General features: G+C 41.1%; 1 protein-coding gene and 1 long non-coding RNA gene across 4 annotated transcripts in view; one reads left to right on the forward strand and one right to left on the reverse strand.

The window, feature by feature from the left end:
* Window positions 1–11127, reverse strand: part of ZSWIM8 (zinc finger SWIM-type containing 8) — a 64809-nt gene extending 53682 nt beyond the window's left edge. For 2 of the 3 annotated variants that reach the window (XR_012043708.1, XM_072869344.1), the window contains exon 1: window positions 10004–11126. Coding sequence is in view for 1 of the 3 variants with exons in the window: in XM_072869344.1 (XP_072725445.1) it covers window positions 10004–10181 (178 nt within the window). In the remaining 2 variants the exon portion in view is untranslated. Of the gene's footprint in view, window positions 1–10003 lie in introns of all 3 variants that reach the window. The other variant, XR_012043709.1, reaches the window with a different exon arrangement.
* Window positions 11128–11197: 70 nt separating this feature from the next.
* Window positions 11198–12547, forward strand: LOC140655206 (uncharacterized). The gene is made up of 2 exons (XR_012043710.1): window positions 11198–11371; window positions 12173–12547. It is a non-coding gene; the product is annotated as an uncharacterized lncRNA (long non-coding RNA).
* The last annotated feature ends 283 nt before the right edge of the window (window positions 12548–12830 follow it).

A 12830-nucleotide genomic window follows, 5' to 3' on the forward strand; every position in this document is an offset into this window, starting at 1 on the left:
TCACAATTTGTGATAAACTAAGTCAGGCAAATGTGAGCATATATTGAGAACAGTAAACCTGAAGTCCTACAAAGACCAGAAACAAGACATGGACAGATTCTGTAAGGTCATACAATACTCAATATTCACAGGTTCAGCAAACTTTTCTGTACTTCAAGGAAGAATCTTGTTCTGTCACATACATTGACAAGATGCCAGTAAGAATGGCTTGGCAGCACATAGGCATTGTTTTAAGGAATATATTCCAAAAAGAGTCCAGATGGTAACTTGACTACATTCACTTTAAGGCCACCTCACTTTTTCCATTCTTTAGTTCTGGCTGGGGAGACATGCTCAAAGCAGCATCTTTAGACATCTCAAGCCTAATGAATAGAAAAGCTGCAATTAACTTTTTCCACTAGTTTATCTAGAAAGAAAGAAAAGAAAGAACCATACTAATTAGATTTTAAAATATTGGTGTTTTCATTTTCAGATCTCCACCAATGAATCACTCATGTTTACCAGTATTTCTGGATGCCAAAGAATGATCATCATCTGCTTAAATTTTTCACCTGTCTAAACAGAAGAGGAAGACAGAATTGGTGGCCCAGGTGTTCACATGCTCACTGTTTCAACGAATTGCCTCATAACTGTCTAAACTTGGGAGGAAAAAGTACAGCTGAATGCCTTTCCTGTAAAGACTCTCATTGCTTGCAGACAAATTCTGCGTAACACTTCTTTTATCATCCTACCTATTCATATTTTTGTAAAAAAATGTGGACTTGTTTTTCTATATTGTTTTTGGTCTCTGACCTCCTTCTTTTTCATTCTCTCGAGTCTATTTCCTCCTCTCTTGCATTACAGCATCCAGCTTTTCTCCCACAAAGGGACAGGACTTCTTCTGAGGACAGATTTTTTTCTTCTTCCTCCCTCCATCTTATCCATTTATCCTTTCCCTTTCCTGTATATGCCAATCCTTACCCCATATGAAAAAGAAGCCTGAAAGCTCTACTGTAAGTCTCACAGCCACAAACTAAACCTAGCAGACAAAAGAAAGGCATAAAAGTCACTGAGACATCAAGAAATAACACTCAGGTCCCCCTACTTGCAGCAGCCGAATGAGGATGTTAAGAATTTGTTTCAAGACACTACTCCAGCAATCTTTTCAGGTTTCCCTCTTCTATGGAAAGAGAATGTCTTAACTTCCAAATTTTTTCAGTGCTAACCACACACCAATAGAGATTTAGGTAAATACAGAAAAATCAGCACACAGACTTTCCAGTTGTATACATCTTGAATGTGTTTCAACCTTCTCCTAATTGACACTGTTAAATACTGACATTTTCTCCTTTCTTAGGTTTTTGTTGCAGCAATCTAGAAACACTAATAATGATCCATAATAGCAACAGTATTTTATTAAAACCAGACACTTTCCACAGCATCACTTTTCTCAAAATATGCAATTCCAGAAGATTTTAAGTAATAAGTATATCACAGCCTGACAGAGTTTTTTGTTTCATTCTTTTCAAAGGTAGTATGTTTCCAGCTGTATGGAAGCTAATATAGATTAATTAAGCATAATCAAAACAGCAGAGTTTTCACAAGCCTTGCCCATAACATTTAAAGCACCATCAAGAAGCATGCTCACAGACACCACTTCTGGTATTTTCTGTTTAAAATGCTACACAACTAGTAAGTGGCACAATATCCACTGCCTTGCCAGAATGTTACTGCCATTCTACAGGCAAAGAAACAAAGAAGAAAGGATGCATAAAAACCCACACAAATTATGAGAAGTATGAGAATCTTCTGGTTGGTAACCCTATATTTACTGTTCGAGGCTACACTGCTTCAGAGGAGGTAACTTAGAAATGCATGATATGGTATTTTGAAATTAGAACCAGTATTTTAAATATTTTGTATATTATGCATCACTGCTCTTTAAAAAAAAATTCTAGGCCTAATATTTTAGCTGGTTTATACATATGTGTTTTGAATTTTACTTTTGGAAGGGTGGAGGACGGAGGAAAGAGATTAATACAGATAAAGTGCATGAAAATAAAGTTGAAAAATTAACTTCTAGCCATGACACTATTTTAAATTACTCTTATACTGCTTTACAGTCTTATACTTAGATAGGTGACAGAAAAAAGTTGTCAGTCTAAAAAAAGCAATGAAATCTTAAAGACATTCTTGCACTTTAAGAACTAAAGAATAAATTGGTTTTGACTCTTGGGAAATGTTACTCAGATTTAAAAACAAAACAACACAAAATTAATTACAGATATTCTAAATAGCCAAGTATTTACTCCAAAAGTTCATTAAAGTATGTAAAACATCTTTTGAAGCTGTACATTCCTTTCTTCCTCTGGAACAAAGTACTGTATAATAACTAGGACACTGGACAATTAAGAGGAGACTGTCTCTGCTCCCAGGTTTTTAACTGGCATAAGAGATGTTGTGCAAATCACTGATGTCCACTTCTGTTCCCTCAAAGGTATACGGGGGGAGGAAGAGGGGTTTTTTGCTTGTTGGTTTAAAAGACTACTCTATGATCCTTGCCATTCAGTTTGGGTTTTTTAAATTCTTTTTTTCTGGTTTCATATTCCTTATTCTTAACATTTAACTCACTGTGTTATCTTTTCCTCAGCATACTAGTAAAAATCATATTACTCAGCAACCATGGACTATCAAGAACTTGATAGGGACAAGAAAGCTCTCCTCATCACTAGACTAACTTTAATACATACACATTTCCCTTCTATTCTATGGGAGTTTAAAAACATGTAAGGTCACTTTTGTTACAGTCGGTAGCTAGTAGGGTAATTTAACTATTTTAAAAACCTAGACATCATAACCAAGCAAAGGTTCATAAACTAGGCTATACAAAAAGCAACTTAGTCACCCTACAAAAAAAAAAAAAAATCCATTTGAGTACTTAAGCCATCTCTAATCCTCTACTAACTTTTCATAGTAACTGAAATCACTGAATTTCCATTTACTTAAAAATGAACTTCACCATAGTTATTACACAAACTCTGCAAAACAGACATTGATTGGAGTATGTACTACTTCAGAGAGAGAAAAAAGGGCCTGGCCACAAGTCAACATGTGAGTTTTACTTCCACAGCTGACACGCAGAATAATTTTTACTTTGGGTATATTATATTTGAAAGCAGCCATTCCTAGGTCTGATCAGTTCACTTCCTTTCTCACTTCTTCTTTTCTCACTAAAGCCACAAGAAATATAGACTGTACAAAAGGTGCTGTTTTTCTGTATACAGGTTATGCTATGGCTTTGTTGCTGTTCCTCAAACTGAACTGGAACTCCAGAGTTGTAAACTTGCATATTAAATCACATTTAACTGATGGCTCTTCAAACATACAGATCATGCCACTATATTAGGACTCAAAGCAACACCAAACCAGAGCAAGAGGAGCATGGAACTGACAACAGCCCAATGCAATTCATGAAGCTACAAGGACACCTCTGCCTATCCAACAAGCCTGCCTGCATTTTTGAAACTTCCCATAACTTTCTGAACTCAGCAACTCACCAAAAAAAATCTCTAATGGTCAAGTGAAGAGTCACAAAGAGTCACCCATGTGTAGGATATTAGCAAAAAGCAGACCCAGAAAATGCAGGTTCTGAAATGGAGTAATTTGCCTAGAAATGAAGATGCATCTTGAGAGTAACTAAACTCTAATTTTAAATCTTCCAGGGTTTTCATCAGGGCAGGAATTACATCTTCTCGTACATCTTCTCCTACGTGCTTTATAGTATATTAAAAAAAAAAAATCTGGTCTCTTTTGTGCTTGTCCTTTATCAGCAACACTTCAGAAGCTGCAGGAAAGGGTTTTTTTCAGTTTTGTTCCCCACTGCTTTGCTGATGGGTGACCCCAGGTACGCAGAGGGGACACAGCTCAAAGCATGAGGTTCTCTGTAGTGGCTGTAAGACAAACAAAATTAGTCTCCTGCTTGCTCTTCCTGCTTACAGCACCAGATCACGTAGATATTCAAACATGTTAATTTAACAAAGAAAACAACTTTTGGTGCTGGCATTCAAAAAAGTGATATAAGCAATACTTTTAGGCATAAAAAAAAAAACTTTTAAACATGAAAAGAAAAGGCTGTTTTAACCAGTGTTACCCTGAGTAAAATACTCAACGAACAAAAGACATTTGCATTTCATTGTAAAATTACGTCTGCCCAGATAACCACACACTTCAAACCTGAAGTGTAGCTTGAGAGAAATCCTGAGATATTTTGTCTGCACTTCTTTTTTACCTCAGGACAGAACTAGTTACCTACAGGTAAAAAATAAATAGATAAAAACAAAACCCACTTTTTAACAATGAAGAACAGGTCAAATTAAAAAAAAAAAAAAAGAGGGAGATAAAGAAAGGTAAGGAAACAAAGGGAGAGCACAATCTGCAGTCTAGGATCAAACCTGAATCCTTATCCTTGCTTCCCCAGAGGTAAACATGCCACAGAGAAGAATAACCCCTGTAGCTTCAGTCAGCCTGAAATGCAAATAGAGCGTCTGTGATCTCTGGTCATTCAGCAACACAGGGATCTCCTCAAGGTGAAAGGAAGGAGAAAACAAACGCAAAAAGAAAAATCCATGGAAGCCAGGAAGAAAGATGAATAGAAAGATGAGACAGGAGAAAATGAGACATTTCCCAGTAGAAAGATGAGACATTAAAATAGGGAAAGAATGTGCAAGATCTCTTGTGAGGGGAAGAGAAGCTTATCTAAAGGAAGAGGCCAAAAGACCACAATAGAGTTAAAACTGGATTGGTCATTTAAAATCTCAGTAGTAAAATATCATCTTTTCCTGATAGCTTCTTTATGTGGTTTCTCTGGTACCCATTTCTGAAGAGAGGGGTACACATATTCAGTTATCTCAGAAAGGCACAGGAAAATGCAAATGAAGAGACAAATGTATGAGAGTCATTCAACTTGTCATCCTTCCAAAAGACAGAGGTATCACTGCATTGTGAAACCACCTTTTGTTTAGTAGAAACTTCTAGACAGCTTTTGAAATCTACATCCCAGCTCCGAAGCAGTGCATTTAATTATGCCAATCAGTCTTGATAAATGACTGTCTCTAGAGCTTCTCTGTGGTGTCTTCAGCTCTAATGAATCAATGTCCCCTTTGCACCTTGTATTACAACCCAGTAAGTCCCTTCCTCAACTTGAACTTTTGCTTCAGCTATATAGCAAGTCAACACCACCAGCCACTACGGAATACAGTACAAAAGTAGGTGAAATTAATTTACTAGGGTGAGAAAATATAGAGAAACCTATGTTATACTAGCAGCTAAGCCTTCACTTTCACATTACCTTTATTCTTTGGACAGCTGATCTCTGCTTATTTCATAAGCATTTGTGATACTGTCTCACCAACATTTATATTTTTAAAATTCTGTTGCTTCTATAAAGAAACTCATTAGGGAGCTATACAATACTTTTGCTCAACAGTTACTGTTTTGGGTTTTTAATGTTATTAGTGAATATTGGTGAATATTAGTGAATTAGTGAATGTAATTAGTGAAATTGAGATATTATAACAGATATATTTGGACTAAAACAGATTTGTCATGTTGTACTAAACTAAAAAAATACAACAAACAAGACTTATTACACCAGTACCTCCCAGAAGCGTGAGTTGATTACATAATCTCCCTCTTAATACCAGAGGCACAAATAAAGTAGGAAAAAAAAAATCAGTTGTAACTTTATAATACACAGTAATAGTCAGTAACAAAACAGCAGCAAACCAGAGAGTCTTCATTTCCAGCTTCACCAGGCTCAAGGAGTGGACACACTTTGGATGACACCAACATTCTTCTCCAAGAAGAACAAGAGTCTGAAGAGCACAGTATGAATTTGAAACAGACTATGTGTTTCTCCTGCTGTTTTCTGCAATTACTGCTTGAGCAAGGGTTAACTTTAATTTATTAAATAGTTAACAGCAATCCTGAGGAAGAAGCGTTGCTCTCTAAGCCATTTATTCTTTGTCCGTATAAATTAATGAAAAACAGTCACTGTCATCTTACCAGGGTAGACACTGCTCAGACTTTGATCAGGTTGTCTCTCTAAACTGATGATATCCTCACCTCAGGCTCTGTCTATTCTCTGCCAATGATTCTCTCTCTACATAGCTTATATTTTTGAGGCACTGCGCCCAGAACTTAACATTGTGGGCACTCCTAGCAGTTTGGGAGAACATAAACTGTCTGGCGCTGGATAATGAGAACATTTTCTAGGAGATCGCTGCCTGCATCAATTCTTAGTTAAGTCTGAGGGGGGTTTGCAATACAGTATACAATGGTTCAAGCTTACAGTAAAGGAAAGGAAAAAAATCAAGCTTTTTCACTAGCTGCCTATTGAAAATAGTTTCAACACAACTCATCAACACACTTCCAGCAGAAGCCGGTGTGAATGAATAAATACAAACTGAGCAAAAATATTGTGAACACAGTATTTAGCAATCCTACAGTATTTATGGCAACTTCTTAAGTGTTTGGTAAACATTTGTGCTTCAGAAACTGTGAAATAGAAAGGACTAAGGGTGGGAAAGAGCTTAAAAGCTTTCAAGAAACAAAGCCACAGTAGGTTTGGAGAGATAACCAAGGGGTAAAAAGAAGCAATCAAGGCAGTCTAACGTGAGAACAAGTCATTTCTAAAATAAACATTCAAAATTATGAAAGGACTCTTAGTATTCCCAAAATTGACATGCTTTGCTGAAGTTTCCTCTGGAATTTCAATACAGGTGAATCAGTGGAGATTGAGAGCAGTTTCAAAATCTAAGGGCATCCATAAAGTGGATGCAATGCATTCCTCCTTCACATTAGCAATTGTACATGTAAAGACAAAACTCCTTTCTAGAAAGTAATATAAGAGGACTATGAGGACTTTACCACAGTGAAAATTAAATGAGGGAAAACCAACCAGTTACAGTCCTATTTTTCTGATGTAACTACTCAAGATACCCGATTTTATACAGAATTCCATTCCAAGGATCATATTAGAGAAACTCAGACATTTTTCTCCACCTTTCATCATCTTTCCAGCAAGCTGATGGGGTGACTGACAAACAAGTAAATAACTTAACTTTTTGGTGACCCTTTGCAGTGAATAGTGTGTATATTTGCAACAAGCTACCCCAAGCCTTATTGTTAAATTTGCAGTAAGCATAATCATAATATTAAAAATACCCAAGAACAAAATACAAAGTTGCAAAAAGTAAGAAAGCCATAACTGAGGGGTGTGTTGGTACTTTGTTTGCTTGTTTGTTTAAGAGGAGGAGTCCCCAGCCAACAGCACTTCCATCAGTCTCAGGGAGATTCTCACTGAACTAATTAATGAAGAATTGGATGCTCATAAGGACAAACTCAAAACAATTGAAAAACCTAGAAATCCTATTACATAACTTGTCTGGCTGATTCCAAATCACAACACAGGCTGAGATCCAAACTGGAGGAAAAGGATAACAGAATATAGTTCCTCTTGTTTTCCCTTAGCATTTAACACCAAAGAACTCAGTGTCTAACCTCATTTTTTGCTTGCATAGGCAACTACATCACAGGCCACTGCAAAATGGTAAACTGTGGAAATAAAACCACACAGCTCAATTCAGAATGAGCGCATTTGAGAAGACTCACTACAACTGACAACCTCAGGATCCAGCAAGTTCTCAATACAAACTGTTTTTTCTGACTATAAAAACACTGTCAAAAAGAAGTGTTAAAAATAATTAAATTGGTAGTTCTGAAATCCAAGGATATCCCAGATGATGACAGATCCCTCATCAGACCAGACTTGCTGGCAACACACTGTGTACAGTAAAGCACCTGCAAGTGTTCCATGTTGGTAATATCATACATGACTTCATAGAGTGGATAAATAATTATTTAGGCAGCAAATCCATGTTCACATACTTCTCAAAATAACTCTGACCAGAGCCTGGGAATTGCCAGCAAATGCCTTTAAAGCAGGCAACAGTATCCTTTCAGAATGTCTCTTGTTAAAGTAAAACTTTTGTACAAAGGAATTAAGTCTCTCTACAGATAAAACCTAAAAAATATGAAGCGAGTACAAACTATACAACCCTTGCCAATGCAGGTCTGCAGAACCCAGAACAGCAACATCTCAATATGGTGTAAATAATTACAATTATCACAACAATAATGTTAGCTATTGTGTTTCTCATGTCAGGAAAGAGACTGATATGCACAATCTACTGAAGTGATTTTTCATTTTAATGCAACAAGTGGATGACAGTAGAGAGAGCAATTGCTGCTTGCTTTTAATTCAGTCAAGAGAGCTAAAGGAACCAGGCCAAGACCCAGAAAAACACACAATCATACACTGAACCAGTGGAGAACAGTCAGCTAAAAGCATCTAAAAGTTGAACAAAAACCATCACCTTTTCAAACATCAGTCTGACCTGTAGATCGTACAAGCCAGTTTCACACACCCCTGCCAAACTAGAGATGTCTTACTTCCCACAGTAGTATGTTTTCAAAACTTCAGCTCCTTTCCAGCAAGTTAACATATGCAACAAGACTTAAAGCAAAACATGAAGTTTATATGCTTTGCCCTGTGCCCAGCACTTATTTCTACCTCTCAGGATTGAGAGCTTTAAAAAACACAATGCCGACACTGTTCCCCTTCTTTACACCAGTAGAACGTCCCATACTAAAACCAATGTGTCCCGGGTGCAGGGTCCAAGAGAGCTATCCAACCTGGATATGTATTCAGCATTTCTCCCTCTCTCTTGTTTTGGGTTGTTTTTTTTTTTAAGTTTCCATCCTACCCTCAACTCTAATCCTGACTATTCAAGAGGTACAGGCCGTTACATATCTGGGACTAGAGACAGTTCCCAAATTTATTAAAAATTTAAAACTTAAGCTGCTCTGGAAAGCCTACAGTTAACGCAAAGTGTACTTTCTGATCCTAATCCAGCGACAAGTGAGATTTGTCCACAGCAAAACAGCCAGATTTCAGCACAGTTCAATATAAACTGCAATCGCTGTTCATGTAAGGCCAAGATTCAGAAGATAATGTTGTGCAGTTCCAGACAGGGAGATATTAATGAGGCAGCTGATGGTCATGAAGGTCAGCAATAACAGGAAAAGTACTGACATTGGCTTGAAAGCGAAGAAAGGAGATAAAAGGAAGAGTAGAAAGGGCTTGTGTAATTTCTGTTAACTATATGTCTGGCTCTGCTTGGTGTAAAAACCACCTGAATTCTAGGGTCAAGATGCATCAGGATAAAAGAGAAATTACATTTCACTTTAAAAAAAAAATAATAATCAAGCGAATAGTTAGTAGCTGTATGATAATTTAAAATAATTTTTAATTGCTAATATTATCTATTTTCCTGTTGGCTATTAAAAAGAAATTACTATCAAAAGAAAGGAAATGTAACAACTCTTGAAGCAGACACAATGTAGTTTCCTGACTTCTTTGTGACAGTCTTAAGGCCCTCTTGCTCTACTACTGCAAAAGAAAGTTTGCTAATTTACTAGAAAAAAGAGAAATTTAAAGAAACAGACAAGGAAAATAGACTGCTCTATACAACGATGGCTTACATGCCTCGCCATGAGTAGTTTTATAGCAGTTACAAAAATCTCTATGAAATCTTAATGTATTTCAATCAGTGCAAGTGGAAACCTATGTATAGTTATTCCCAGCCAAGTCTGTAGTTTGTTTATAGAAAACTGTTTTCAGACTTCCAAGAGCAAGCCTACAAAATCTACTCAGAAAAGCAGCACTACAATACTACAGAGCGCATGCAGGTGAAAACTCACCCAAAAGACAGCTTTGTCTTAAGATCCCCAGTAATTGTTCAGTTTCAGTCTTTAGTCAAATATTATCCTGACAATGATCCTACATCTGACTTCTCTTTGCACCTTTGATATTCCTTCTGCAGATCTCCTCACCCACCAACCCCCCTTCCCCCACAACTTCCATGAGTCCAAAGAGCATCCCAGTGAAACTGGGTGACCTCACCTTTCATTTTGACAGTGGGAGAATTGGGTCCAGCCGATTGCTTCCTCCATCCTCTCCAGTTCTGGCAAAGGCTCTCTGCCTCAGAGATGAAGGAACAAAGAGAGTCTTCTTCAAAGCGATCGGAGTCTTCAAATGAAAACCTCTCCCCGTCCTCCCACTCTGCAAACATGAGTTCCATCACATCCGACAGGCGACGTGGGGGGAAAAGAAGACAGACAGAAACAGCACTGCTCACTTTTAACAGGTGGATGGACTTGAGGGCTCCTGCAATACTTAAAATCTCAATTCTGATTCGATCCCCATACTACAGCACCAGGAAAACCAGAGCCAGTGCTATCTGAGGTGGGAGAAGCAGGAAATCAACTAAGGGGAAGCTCGTAAAAATCCCAGAAAAAAAAACCAAGTTCTTTAAAAAGTTAAAAAAATGCTTATGTTCACAAAATGTACTTGACGCGGAGGGGGTTTGGTTAGTCTACGAGAGCTGCCTCCAGGCGGGACAGGTGCCTGCCGGCCACACGGAGGGTCTGAAGGCTTCCGACGCCAACGGCCCCGGCGCAGGAGGACGAGAGAAGGGACCGGTTTCCTCCTCCGGGGCTCCCGCGGGGAGAAAGCTGGGGGTGCGCAGGGCCAGGTCTCCCTGAGGTTGTGCTTTTCTCACTCTCGGTGCAGGAACCGGAGGGAGGGCGAGGGCGGGAAGGGGCAGCGGAGGGCGGGGGGGGACAACTTCCCTCCCGCTCGCGGAGGCTTAATAAACGGCCCGGCGAGGCCGGGGCGCCCGCGGCGGGGGCGGCGCGACCTCCCGGTGGCTCGTCACCGGCGCCAGCGGGCGGCGGGCAGCGGCTCCGGCCTCATGGGGGCGCGGGCGGCGGCAGGCGGGGAGAGCCCGGCTCTGGTCGCCGGCGGGTAGGGGCGGGGGGCAGCCGGTCGCCGCCGCCGCTCCCGTCGCGGCTGGACCCCGCGGCTCTAGGTGCCCATGGCCAGCGGGGCCCCGCGCGCGGACGCCCCCCCGTGCCCGGCCCGACGGCGGTTCGCTGTCCTGGCGCGACGGCGGCGGCAGCGGCGGCGGCGGGTCCCTGCCCGGCGCGGGCACCAAGATGGCTCCGCGCTTCCCAGCTTCACCTGCGACACCCCCCCCGCCAGCTGAGCCCTACTTCCGCCGCGGCCCTTCCGGCTTCCGCCGCCGCGCTTCGGCGGGCGCGCGGGGCATGCTGGGACAGCCGAGCGCCGCGGGGCCTGGCGGGGTGAGGGGCCTCGGGCCTCGGGTACGGGCCGGGCCAGGGCCGCACCTCCCGGAAGGGCCGAGCGGAGCCGGGCCGGGCCGGGCTGGGGCTCTGCTCGGCCGTACCGGGTCAGCGAGGAAGGGAAGAGGTGAGGGAACTGCCTGTGGACAAAGGTGTGCCCGGTAGCCGGGTTAGGCTCGCTGTGAAGGCGGGCGTCCCAAAGGAAGGGCCGTGGAGCTCGGCTGGGGCCTGCCTGCTGCCGCTTAACAAGCGGGTGCACCCGGGGACAGGCTGGAGCAGCGGGCTGCAGGGCGCTTGTGCCTTGAAGGGGCTGTAATAAAACAAAAGCTTGCTTGTTGTGCCTTCACGTACCGCCGAAGGCAATGGGAGAGCACGAGTTATGCTAAACTGTGGGATTTTACCCCCAGAACATACCGCAAGTAAGTTGCATGAGGTAGAAGAAAGTCAGCTGTGATCATCTGATGGGAGACGAAAGAAATACTAAACTTCCCAGTAACGTTTTCTATTAAAAACAACAACAAGAAAATTTTAGTTGGGCAAGAAGACCAAGGAAAGAACACAAAGGAAATAAAACATGAGGGGAATATGGCTCCTGCAAGAATAAGCCCTGTTCAAAAATACCAGTCAAACCACAATGACCTCTTTACTCAGGCCAAAAAAGCCCCTGTCTTTCCAACAGAGGCTGGAGGGAAGGAGGCAGATGTCGGGAGTTGCAGGAGTCTGAACAACTCCGAAATTAAAACAGACAGTAACTCACATGCCAGTTATGTAGAGTCGCATAGGTTAGGTTTTCATATCCTACCTGCACTGAAAGCGGGGGGGTGGGGGTCTGTTTGAGCTTTTTCTGTAACTATTTTGTTTTGGAGACCTAGTTCATTGCGTCATTGTGCGAGTAGACTGTTAAAATACCAAATTATGTTTTCTCTAGAAGTTGAGTGTCAGCCAAACAGCTATAGGCTGGACCTGCAGCTCCCTTCCCATGTTCGTACAGAGGAAAAAAAGCAAATGACAGAAAAAAAAGAAGAGCTCGGAAAAAAGAGCGACATACCAAGAAATGGAAATCCTAGAGCTGAGAGAAACTGAACTGCATCTGGGAACACTCACCATCTCCCTGATCTTAATTCACTATAGTCCTTGATCCAAAAAAATTGCAGTAATTGATGGGTCCTCGTAGTGGGTCTTCAGAGATGCCCCTTGGACCTCAAGGGAAACTTCCGATGTGGCTTGTTCTTACATATGTAATGCTTACCAGTTTAAGATCTTGAATACAAAGATGTATTAATAAAATGCCCATCAACTCTAAGAGGTATGTTTACTTGTGTAAATGTCAGATCCCTCCTCAGTGCCTCCTAGTAAAGTAACTTCTGCAAAGGGTCAGAACCCTGAGCAAAGGAAGGCAGTGGCTTTCCTACCAGTAAAGGAAAAGGGAGAGTCTGCAGCCTCCTAGTCCTCAAATGTTTCTCCTAGACTTCATCTAACAATGTATTGCTTGTCCAAAGCTACTGTTCTAAAAATACTTATAATTCCTTTCAGTGATCCTCTTGAGGAGATGTCTGAGGTAATAGTCAGATATACGAGAAAGGTGT

The sequence above is a fragment of the Ciconia boyciana genome, chromosome 8, assembly GCF_034638445.1.
Source record: "Ciconia boyciana chromosome 8, ASM3463844v1, whole genome shotgun sequence".
Lineage (NCBI taxonomy): Eukaryota > Metazoa > Chordata > Aves > Ciconiiformes > Ciconiidae > Ciconia > Ciconia boyciana.